The sequence below is a fragment of the Calidris pugnax genome, unplaced genomic scaffold (assembly GCF_001431845.1).
Source record: "Calidris pugnax isolate Ruff unplaced genomic scaffold, ASM143184v1 scaffold32, whole genome shotgun sequence".
Lineage (NCBI taxonomy): Eukaryota > Metazoa > Chordata > Aves > Charadriiformes > Scolopacidae > Calidris > Calidris pugnax.
In genome coordinates this window covers 8,535,094-8,547,393 of record NW_015090783.1, presented here as the reverse complement: position 1 = coordinate 8,547,393, position 12,300 = coordinate 8,535,094, and the positions used below count along the sequence as shown (strand labels likewise).

General features: G+C 41.5%; 1 protein-coding gene across 1 annotated transcript in view; it reads right to left on the bottom strand.

The window, feature by feature from the left end:
* Positions 1–4,040: 4,040 nt before the first annotated feature.
* Positions 4,041–12,300, bottom strand: part of PATZ1 (POZ (BTB) and AT hook containing zinc finger 1) — a 30,874-nt gene continuing 22,614 nt past the window's right edge. The window contains exon 7 of the mRNA XM_014961132.1: positions 4,041–11,563. Coding sequence (XP_014816618.1) covers positions 11,145–11,563 — 419 coding nt within the window. The 3' untranslated portion in view covers positions 4,041–11,144. The remainder of the gene's footprint in view (positions 11,564–12,300) is intronic.

The following is a 12,300-nucleotide window of genomic DNA, read 5'->3' as shown; positions in this document are numbered from 1 at the left end:
GGACAGTGGGGAATCTGGGAGAAATGCAAACCCCTTCATATTAATGGTAAAGATCAAAGGCTTTTCCGCAACTGACTTCTAAGCATAATTTTTTCCCTTTCATCTCTAGCTTTCTCCAGGATGAGGGAAGATTTATGCCTGGCAGTTTCACAGGGTTAGGTTTAATAGGATGCCAGGTGGCAGCTGTCAAGGCAGACTCAATTGCTCTTTCTGCTGTTTGGGAATGGGGTTGCTCTTCTTGCTACGCTTTTAGAGATTAAACCTGACATTACTTCCTAGGACTTGATTTTAAAGAAACTACCCAAACTATAAGTAAGCTAATAGCTCTGCAACTACACCCTCACGTAGCTTACATGTAAAAGTCTGTAGGTATATACACATCCATGTACCACAACACATCCACACGTCCACAAACACTTTACAGGAGAATACATGTGCTTTTTTTAGGAATAAAGGATGTTAAGCATCTTCCCTAAACTCGGTGTGAACCAGTTTCAGCTGCGAGCGGGTACCTTTCTGCTGTTTACTTTATACAGGTTCCAGAATGAACAATGTCTGCCTTTTCTCTCTCCTGCCTGTCAACGGCTCTTTCTTGTTTGTTTGTTCTACTTTTTCACCTGTGGAAAAATTCAAAGCGTATGGAGAGTTTTCTTAAAGAAGAAAAACAGAAGGAAGCTAACACGTAGCACAGCGTGCAAAGGGAGGCAACCAGAGATCGCTCTGAAAGGACTTTGCAAGAAGTCATCAAACCCACCCTCCTTCTCCAGCCACAGCCAAGTATGTTCAGATGTCCCCAGGCAAAAGTTCATCTAACCTACTATGGAAGTACTAACACACTTTAATTACTTAATCTTACTAAATAAGATACTGGGGGCAGTAAGCAAAATCAATTTTCTAATCTAAGTATTCTTTGCTAGCCAAATTAACGTGGATTGCTTGAAATGGAAAAAGCTGACCATTGCCCTCCTTATAACAGGGCACATGCCCTGTCCCTGTAACTTCCCTTCTTTCTAGGCAAAGCAAAACAATTCTTCCAATTTTTCCTCAGAAGTAGTTTTCCTAAACCTTTTTTTTTTTGTTCCAGTTCACCAGATGCTCCATCCCTGGAAACACTGAAGGGCAGGTTGGGTGGGACTCTGAGCAACCTGATCTAGTTGAAGATGTCCCCGCTCACCGCAGGGGGCTGGACTAGATGGCCTTTAGAGGTCCCTTCCAACCCAAACTATTCTATGATTCTCTCATTTTTCTGCTTCCTTCATAAATTGCGATGCCCAATAATGAAGATAGTGCACTCTGAGGCATCATCCACCATAAACAGAATATTAGAGCAATTTGTGCTTGAAGCTTAAAAAAATGAACACATCGAATGCCACTAAACACTATTAAGTACCTGCAACTCCAACAAAAGCAGGTGGTTTTAATCCTTTGTTGCCTCTGTCTGGATCATGAAAATAACTGTGGGTCTCACCTGCAAAAAGCCTCCTGTAAGCGATGATGTAGGAGTCTGAAACAAATGCATTTTATTCCTAACCTAGAAACGATCTGGAGAGAAGAAAAAAGCATCAGGGCTGCAACAAAAGGATCAGATGCTGAGTTTATGAAACTGAGCCGAGTATAACCAAAAATCTAGACAGAGACAGTCACTACAAAGGAGTCGGTGTGGAGCGACAGAGAGGAGTATCTGAGCGCGCCGTTGCATCCCCCTGCTGACATGTTCAAGGAGAGGCTTCCCCTCCCCCTTCAATCTGACAGCATGAGCTATTGCTAAGTAAATGCCAGCCACAGCCTCCGAGGACTAACAAGGAAGTCTGCAGAAGCAAAACAACCATATGTGATACTTGAACTGGTTCAGACTGGTTCAGAGACTTTGCTCCACTGACTCAAAGTGCCTTCTCGGAGAGGAGCTCTCTGTGTGGGCTGTAATAAAGGGATAGAGGCCTCGGGAGGGCAATCTGGGTCCCATTGTTTACTGGGGGAGAAGCTGCAGCCACACTGTTCTAGCATTAAGAGATTAGTGCTAAGTACTCTTGGCAATCACTGACTTAAGAAATTTCACACACTGAGTCCTCTCTAACAGCAACACTTCTTTGTCCTTTTTGTCACAAACTGCCCCAATTCCCTGGGCAGTTTTGATGGGCCCAACTGCCCTGTGGACATCTGTGTTCCCACTGGTCCCCTGTGGCTCGGGTAAAGGACTCTGCATCAGGGCCCTCCCCACTGGAGCATCCTGAAATCAGTATCTGGATCACAGACACGGCTTTTACCTGCCATCCAGCGGGTGTGTCTCCTCCCAAGATGCCATAAACCTGTAGCAATATTGTTAGGAGTAAGGTACAGCTGTCTAGAGATGTTTCAGCCCCAGCTCACACTGTGTTTTTTTTCCCCACAGACGCAGGCTGCTATTGACAAAAAACAGAGCATGCATTTTTAAGGGTGGAGGAAGGGAAGCTATTTTGAAAGATTCTGTGATCTATTTAGAGAACACATAGGTCTGCGTCAAGAAGAGGAACCTTACTCTTAAATTCTTTTACCAGTTTGTTGTTTGATCTTAGGCAGGCTTCTGCCTCAGTTTCCCATGTTGACAGTGCTTATGTCACAGAGGCAGAAGGGGTTACGCGTCTGCAAAGTCCTTTGAAAGCTTCAGACGCCACACATACCTTAGGAAGTGTTATTCAAGGGGAGGGATATCCATGGAAGGTCTTATTCAAGTTCACAAATAAGCATTAGGGCAGGAAGAAAACCAAAATGCGTTGTGTTGTTTGTTTGCTTAAGGTATAAAAGCACCTTTGTAACTTTCTTGTTTCTTGATCCACTGTTGTGCGCAGCCGTAAGTAGCAAAGCCCAGCAGTCAGATAAACCAACATTCTTTCTTGTTAGAAAATGTCAATCTAAAAATAATGGTTTATCTGCACATGAGAAAGCTCCAAAACATCTGGAGATTTGAGTCAATGGGAATAAAAGATTTCTGTTCTGATATCTGTTCAAATTAACTTCCAGTGAATTGGACAGGACTATTAAATACCCTCCTACCAATCTTTCACTCACCGTGGAAGCTGATCTGGCAGTCAAACAGAAGTGACAGCTCAAAACTCTGCTGATCAAACTTCAGTAATCATGGAATATTATCAAAGTAAGAGTTCGATTCCATTGTGGAAAGCGTGAGGGTACAGAGTTGCACTTATATATGCAAAACTTCCGGTTCCTGCAGAAAATACACCAGGTCTAAACAGCACAAAATCACTCATTATAGGTGACCCACAGCCCATGCCAACAGAAAGGCAATAAAGTTACAAACTTGTATACATAAAAAAAACCCCAAACATATATATTCTTATTTATCAAAGGTTTTGGGACTAGGATTGGGGTCATCAACGTAAGAGCTGAGCAGAGACCCATTTGGTAATGAGTGTCTGTAATTCAACACGCGAGCAGAGCAGCAGAGACCAAACCTTTCCGTAGAGCTACTAGTGTTTCCTCATAAAGCGCAGGATTCACGGACATTTACAATGCAGAGCGCTCACCTTCGGATTTTATTTTCTTAGCTGACCTGAAAGCAGATAAAGCCATCAGCACACGGGTACCCTGCAAAACCTCTCTCCCCACAGGTGTTTGCCTGAAGGCTGTGGGAGGAGTTGTTTATTTTGGGAAGTTGCCCTTTCTTTCTTATGTAGAAAGGCAAACCTGTTTATTTTCTCCCCGGGTTGCACACATGCCATAGGCATGCAGGGAGAGCCTTTTCAGGACTCAGATATGCACGTGGACTTTTTTACATCTATTGACAAAAGCAAAGACTCTGTTCCTTAAATATGTTTTCAGAATAAGGCATATCTCTGTTGTTATTTTGGTCTTGAGTTTGCCTTTGTGTTAGAAAGTTAAGGTCCTATTTTGCCAAAGGAGGAAGGAACAAAGGCTTAGTGAAGTTTCACCTCATACTTCACTTCTTTCTTTTGGATATAATGGTGTTGAGTTAGAACACAGTGCATTTGACTAATGACCTAGCACCCGAGGCAGGCAGGCCAGAAGCATTGCAAAAATACATTTATATATCCTGTCTCATTTTTATTTTCACCGCCTTCCAGGCATTCAATGAGGACAACACCAAACTTCACACAGATACTCGTTACTTCATCCACTTATGCTAAAATATTGTAGGAAATCTCATCGTGCAGCCCCAGAGAAGGGATTTTCTAGTCAAGATAAGACCATCTCGATGCACAATGTTGTGACCTGCCCGTGACGCTACGGGTTTTCAGATAGAACTGTGGAGATGGGCAAAGACAGGAATTGTCTCTGAAAAGAGCAAGATTTCGAGATACGAGAAATACAGGCTGTCTCTCTGTGCACTCATGGTCTCTACTCTCCGTCTCCAGGAAATGAATGCATGCAGCCTGCAGAGTTTAATTCTCTTTTGGTTTATTACTATTTAAAAATCAGTTTTTGTATCCCCTTCTACAGAGGCTTCACCTTCCAACAGAACATACAAAAAATACACACAATAAAAAAAAAAAAAAAAAGATAGGTAGGTAAGTTGCTTTATACAAACAGGTCCCTAAGAACCCAAAAAGGCTAAAACAGGCTCGGTTTCAATAGAAGCAGGCCCGTAAATAGGCAAGAGACTTCATTCAAGTAGGGAAAGAGTCATCCATCCTCACCTAAGATCCTTTCTTGCTCACACTGAAGACGACGGGAGGATTCCCAACAACTTCAGTAGAAGCAGGATTGGGATTCATCAGAGCCAATGGCAAACTTTTCTGCTCCTTCCCTTCCAAGGCACTGTCTCTTCCATACGGCGTGCAGCCAGGGAAAAATGCCAGTTTTCCTGGCTCATCCCACGCTCATGTTTCAGTTGTTCACTCTACAGGATGTCTGAGAATAGCCTTTTATTTTCTCTCTTACACTGTGTATTTGCACTAGTTGCAGCAAACTTTCAGATTACAACAGTACTGAAGAGAAATTCTGAGCCCAAGAGCAAGGCTTGGTTGATTATTTAAGAGCCAGCAGTCGGTCTGACAACTTTGCAGAGGGCATGTAAAAATTGCCTGGAGAAGGCACCAGTTTGTAGACACAGCAGCCAAAAACCTCTTAGCAAGCATGAGACTGATTTATTATAAAAACACTTACCCAAGCTCACTATGTGACTGCAAGAAGCTCAAGAGCTTTTATGGCTGCCAGTGGCTGTATGAAGTGACCCCATGGTCCACATGGCACCCAGGAGCTGTGAAGGAGGCACTGGAACATCACTGAGACACCAGTTTACCTCCTTCCTTCAGCACATCTCAGCTCAGAGCACTTCCAGGTCTCCAAAACTGCAGTACAAGTAGAGAGGCTGCCCAAGAAAAGCTCCATTCACATAAACCCTGAGAGCAGATCAATAGTGCCAGGCAGTCTTTTAAAGTAATTTAAATATTTCACCTTTCAGGAAAAATGTGGCCAAATGTTTGTTTAACTTTGCATCACGCCTGAAGTCAGCGAGGCCAACGGTTTGTAGCAGAGTTCAGCAGCACAACCGTGCAGCACAATTTGGCACGTCAGTCAAATCTTGAAACGTTCTTACCCAAGGGTTATCATCTCATTTTATAGATGGGAACAAAACACAGGACGAGGCCAGAGATGACACGAGGTGTTAATTCTTTACCAACAGCCAGTCATTATCTGCTACCACAGAGCAAACAACTGTGGTTTTTCACTAATGTGCTTTAACCATTCCAGCCATCACCACAACCCTGAACAGCCAGGGTTCCTGCTCCTGTTCCACACCACTTTCCAGTTATGCCACATAATTTTTCAAGTTGTTGGGTTTTTATGTTGTTGGTTTGGGTTTGTTTTTTTTTCCTCTTTTTAGCCAAATAGTTCTCAGGTTTGTCTTACAGCTAACACAGTTACTGGCAGAGCTGTACACGTCTGGGCAGGTCCCACACTGGCACAGGAACGGGGAGGGGGTGAATGTGTCACGGGAGCAGGCAGGAAGACATGACATCACGCCAACGTGGCTGCTGCTGACTCTGCGACAATAACGGTGGCCTTGGGCTGGGGCTCAGAGGCGCTGCCTCCTCCGGGTCCCAGGCTCAGTGCCCCACAACACACAAACTGCCTCCTCACAGGGACGCGGAGCAGCGGCTTGGGCTGAAAGCCAAATCTATTCCCAAAGGCTCATTCGCAATAGCTGAAGGATCTTGTTTTGAAAAAGATGTTCAGGATAAAAATCAGGACTCTCTCAGGAGACGTGGGAATCTTCCAGAATCTGTTTTCCCTTTTAAGTTTTCTTATTGTTTTTATTCCCTCTTTGCTCATTTGTTTTGTCTCTCGGGGTGGAACTGAAAAGCCATAAGCTCAGAGATTCACTGTGAGCTTATGTTCTGTTCAATTAAAACTCAGGTACTGTGCCCAGGCAAAAGGTGAATGGTACAAAGCTGGCTTAATTTACATTAAAATGTTCATAATGCTGTTAAGGTATATTCATAATGCTGAGGAAGCCAACATATTCCATGGTTTTGTTTGGCACTTGCTCTCAGAGTTTTTGCCACGCTGAAAATTTGAAAATATCTGGTTATTTTTGTGGGTGACAAAGAAAAGCCATTCCTGTTTCATTACTTAAAATTTTGGTAGCTGTTTTTTACTTTGTCCATTTATCTCTCATGAAACCCAAAGAGAGCTCTTGCTCTCCATTCGTTCTTCCAACACTGAAGTCTGGAGTTCCTTTGACGTTTACTTTGGCATCTACTTCCTCAAGCAAGCACCTTAAAAAAAAATTAAAGCTGAAAGTGGTACCCCACTCCAGACTCAAGACATAAGTTCAGATATTGATTTCTAGGAACAAAGATTTAGTGAAAAAACAAGACACTAAAGTTACAACAGAGCCTACAAAATCTAGGTTAGCTTTCATACTATCAATTCAATTAGTTGAGTTAGATAGACATTCAGTTACACAGCTCTTCTATTCAAGTCATTCCTTACTGCTGACAGCAGTTGAGAGAGGAACAATAATTTCAGGGAATACGTGGGAAATAACAAATATTCCCTAAGTCACTGGCACTCAAACAGGTCTAAAATTGTGACTGGGCATTTGCAATTATTCAAAAGATCGGTAGGAAGACCAACTCCACACCATCTTATAGTTCTAGGCTTGAAAAAAACAAACTAAACAATCACACACCCCCCCCCAGCACATAATACTTTGCCCTATTATAGTTAAGGCACTGGATTGAGAGAAGGAAAAATCTGTGTTCAATTTCTGGTTCTGCTATCAATTTCCCACGTCATCATGGGCAAATCACTTAAGAGTGAGAGCTCACACGCACCACGTTACCATGCCTAAGGTGAGCCACACTAGTAAGTCTGTCTGTACACATCTAGCACATGACAAATGCAAGGTAATGTCACTTAACTGAACTCAGTATGGAATAAATTCACATTAAATTGCTTTACCTTGCATTTGTTGTGGATTAACAGTACCTAAAGATAAATTACTTCAGGCAACAAAAGAAGCCTAATGATAAGCCTGTGCCCCTACAACACAACACTTAGGCATGCAAGCAAGCGGTGTTTAGTCGTTCATCTTTATTTCACCTATATTCACCTTATGTTCACCTATAAGCATCAATTCCTTTCTTGTCTATCTTTAGTGTTTAGATTAGAAATGGCTGAAGATGTTTTCATCATACCCAGTACACAAGGGTCTGAGTCTCAGCTGAGCTGTTTAAGGACTCCTACAATACAAAGAAATACTACAATTCTGATTATCAAAATTTGTATGACCTGAAATTCCCTTCTCGGCAGAGAAGTGCACCGACTCAAAGGTTGGATTGTATTCCCGCCAAAGAAGATGACAAAAAAAGGAAGGCTGGCCCAAAATGAGAACTATCATCTATACATTGATACACCAATTTAAAATTGTAATAGAAACAAGTTAAGTGAGGTTGCAGCTTGGGGCGTTTTAAGTATTCCCCTTTGAATTCTGAACTTATGAGGCTGAGCTTTCTGTTTGGATCCATCTGTCCTATGAGAAGCTGACATTTCCCAAAGTACAGAATATAAAGAATTTGCATATAGATTAACTCACCATCCAGGATGGAACAATACCCTCCCAAAGCAGCAAAAAGCTCTGAAAACACACACCACTGCTAAAGATCTGCCTAATCTACCGCTGGCACTAGTCTCTGCACTAGGATGATCTAGAACTGCCAATTCAGGATTGTTAACTTCCGGCTAATTGTTTCCCTGCCCAGTAGACTGAGAAGTAAGTACTTTTAATTCAATGTATTAATGACAACTTAGTAAGCGTTTTCTTTGACAAGCAAAATGCAGTTAGTGTTTTAGAAGGCCTCCTTTTTAGTTCAAGGCTTTTCATTCGTTTCATCAGGTCAAATTCTGTAGCATTCAGAATTAAATTCTGATACACACGGCCAAAATTCAACCCACTAGTAATACTTAAGTCAGTGGAGCTAAATGTAGGATGAAAATATCTTATATTCTAGATGTGGCTTTTGGAGTTGAATCTTATGACTAGTGCACCCTCTTTGAGTGCACATGGGAACACTGGGGACACAAACTTCTTATATTTTTCAGAATACAGCCTCAATTCAACAGAAGTTTTCCTGGTGGCTTAAGTATGAGCTATTAGTAAATCAGAGAGACTGCAGCTCCATTTACTAATCCCAATGACTTGTGCTGACTGGAAAGCCTGCTCTTGACTTGCTTGGCAGTTTACAAGATTGTTTCATCATGGTCTAGATTTGTAAGGTACTTGAAAATGTTTTGTTACCTTTCTGAAATGTCCTGTTTCTACTTGTCACTAAGCTTACCAGTACAGCAATAGCAATTCCACGAAGCTTTAGTTTGAAGGCGACTTGGTTTGGTTTTTGGATTTTCCCCCCTTTTGAATGAGACTCATACCTATTCCAGGGATTCTGGGGGAAGATGGATGGAGAAGAACATGTCCTTCAGTCTCTCAACATAGATTAATAGCAAAACATCAAGTCCACTGCAACATGCTCTCAATTTAGAAAGTGCTGGTGCTATAAAGAGAAAGCCATTGATTATTCATCCTTGGTTGATAATACTCGAGAGCAAGTACAAAAAAGTAGCTTCTTACAAGAGAAGCTAGGGGGTTTAAATCTGTAGAATTTAAAACGTCATTCCAAAATTCATATACCTACAAAAGGTCTATAATTCCAACATAAAAACAAGACAGTAATCTGGCTTATTTCAGTTAATGTATTAGTTGCACCTGGGCAACTCAGGTCGTGGCGCAACAGCAGTTTGTGGCTGTGTTCACATTTAATACAGACATATCTCCTGCAGAGGATATAGGTCCTGGTCTGAGGTGGCCTGTCCTGCTCCAGCACTGCATTAACGATGGAGACAGCTATTGTTTAATAGAATGCAAGTCTGGTGTGGGACTTGGGCTTTTCAGAGGGGTTTCTAGAATGTTTCTAGAAACATTCAGTACACATTGCAACTTAGTTTACCAAATCGCTGCATAAATCTTTGCTCATTAACCCTCACAACAATTGTGGTGTAGAGAAAACTCCTCACAGATGGGAAATTAAGGAATAAATTCAGTGAGCTGTCCTATGTGACCTTGAGCATCAACAGCAGAACCATAATTATAACTCAGAGTATTCCTAACTCCTAACCCTGTGTTAAACAACATTTATACCTGGATTTGGTACATAAAGACCATGACAAGTTACATGGGAGCAAAGGGAGGGCAAAGAAAAGACATTATTTCTGCACAAGTGGTATTTTCAGATTAAATGGAACCTTCAACAGCCTAGAGCCCAGCTTCTTTGCATTTTGTAATCAGTTCTTTTTCAGAGATATGCAATTCCCTTCTCTTACAGTAGAAACCCTTCCTCCTTGGAAAAGAAAGGAGTAAGACTGGCTTTTGCAAACCTGACTACAGGCAGATAGGAGAGCACGACTGTGCCAAAAAGCCCAGGTCACTGAGAATAAAGTAGAGTGTAGAGAGGGATTTGTGTCTTATTTACTGGTTCTCATTTGCACACCTTTCGGACAGGTGGCTAAATTGCTCAAAAACCAGACAAAACGAGGGGATGCAAAGTAACATACTAACTTCTTTAATAGAGTCCAATCCAATTAAACCAAAAATCACTCTGTGAACCCCTGGGTTTATTCACACTAAACAAGTCAGTGGTACATAGTGTTAACCCGATAGCTGATCGTGTTTATACCCTACGTCCCCACATGAAAAATGAGCACCAGTCAACCAGACTGCAATGGTATTTCTCTTCCTTTTTTTTTTCCTTTTTTCTTTTTTCATAAAACTATTTCTTTCATAGACTTAAAACAATCAACTAGCCAAGTTATTAATTATGGTACATCTAAAAAAAAAAAAATTAATACTAACCCTAGTGTGACTGCTGCTTTAAGAGTGCTCTGTGTATCGCCTTAGACTGGCTTTTCAGTAGCAATTTACTACAACAGGTCCTAAAATAATAATAATAGAGAATTAAAAACCTGACAGCAAGTTTAATGGTTAAAAGTAATAAAAACAACCTGTTCTGAATGGTAATTTTTTTCAGCAGTTCAGTCCTGCTGCAGCACTCACAGCCTCACAAATTGCAGAAGGGGTTCAAATTCTCTCACCTTCTTTAAATTTTTCTGTTTTAAAAAAGGACAACTGCATCGTAACCTGCTAGGTACCGGGGCATTTTACTTAATGTTATATTCAATAATGGGACAATAATGGGTCTGTTTTAAAAACTTACTGTTTTTTCTGGGGTAGGTTAGGGAAGGTGGGGAATAGGGAGAGAACAAAAAGCATCGCTTCCTGTAGCTGTAGCTCCCCAGGTGCCTTGGTCACTAGGACCATCTAATACTCAAGATTTATTCTAGAAGACCATGACAAAACACCAGCAGCAGCCTCTAAAGCTCCATTTGGTGTTTTAGGTCACGTCTCCTATTCAAGGTCACCATCTTCTGTAATTTATCAGCTAAGAAGCATTTTCTCCTTCTCCCCAGTGAGGGTTTAAAGGTGGGGTAGGGCACGAGACAAAGAGGGAAGCTAAAATGAATAAAAAATTCTCAGCTATAGAACCAAATTTCATTATTTCCTCTTTCGTTCACAGCATCTTATCATTATAGCCAGACTGCTGCTTTGCTTTGTTAAGATCACTCTGATCTCATTTCCCCTCTGGCCCCATTGGTTGCTGGTCGACCTCTGGATCCACTAGGGATGATGCAAATGCTGACTGGACGATCTGAAACCCAAATGACTCCAGGAGAGACATGTTCTGTTGGGGTGAAAAGGGGGATCCTAGAGCAGGACCAAGGTCCCCCAATGGACCACCGAGGGCCCTGACGTGAACTTTCTGTATGTGTTTGTTCAGATAAGACTTTGATCTGAAAAAGCTGCCACATTCGGGGCAAGGGTACTTCTTCTCCGCTTCCGTCTCCATTTTGTTTTTGCTGACTGCCATGTCACACGAGAAGGACCCATTGGTGCTCTGTTTCTCGGGAGTCTTGAGGTCACTGGTGTCAGAGAGGTCTCCATATGAATCAGAACTCTCAATCGGGTCCGAATGTGAACATTTCTGGCCTTCTACAGGAAAAAGAAGAGAGACACATTTTCAGAATCTCATCTCCCAAACATTTAATGTGCATTCAAACAGATAATATTGATTACCACTTGATTTCATTAATGCCTGTCATGCCGGAATGATACACACTTAACAGTGCAATCCTTTATATTCTAAAGCCCTTAACCATAGGTTCTCTTTTCAGAATCTCATCTCCCAAACATTTAATGTGCATTCAAACAGATAATATTGATTACCACTTGATTTCATTAATGCCTGTCATGCCGGAATGATACACACTTAACATAGCAATCCTTTATATTCTAAAGCCATTAACCATAGGTTCCCTTTTACAAAACCACCAGGATGTTATCAGAGCAACATCAAGGAGTTTATTATGGATTCGTCATGATACTGAATGCATCCATAATGAGTCTCTGGTTTATATAATACTTTTTTGAATCCCAAAGATGTCTCACAATGTTTATACCTCTGGATCTACAAAAGGATGGCCCTAATGATGACTGTACAAGTCACTCCCACACTTCTGAATATTACTGATACTTTGGTGAAGAGCATAGAAACCTAATAAAGTATAACAGGCTGGCTGCAGCAATACATGAAGAAACCTGGAAATACTCAACAAAACAGCAGCGAGCTGCTGCGATTTAAGAAGTGCAATTTCAATTAGTCTTGAGGAACTCTTTTTCGCAAGTGCACCTTCATAATCTAAAATTGTTCCATCTTTAAATACTGTAGT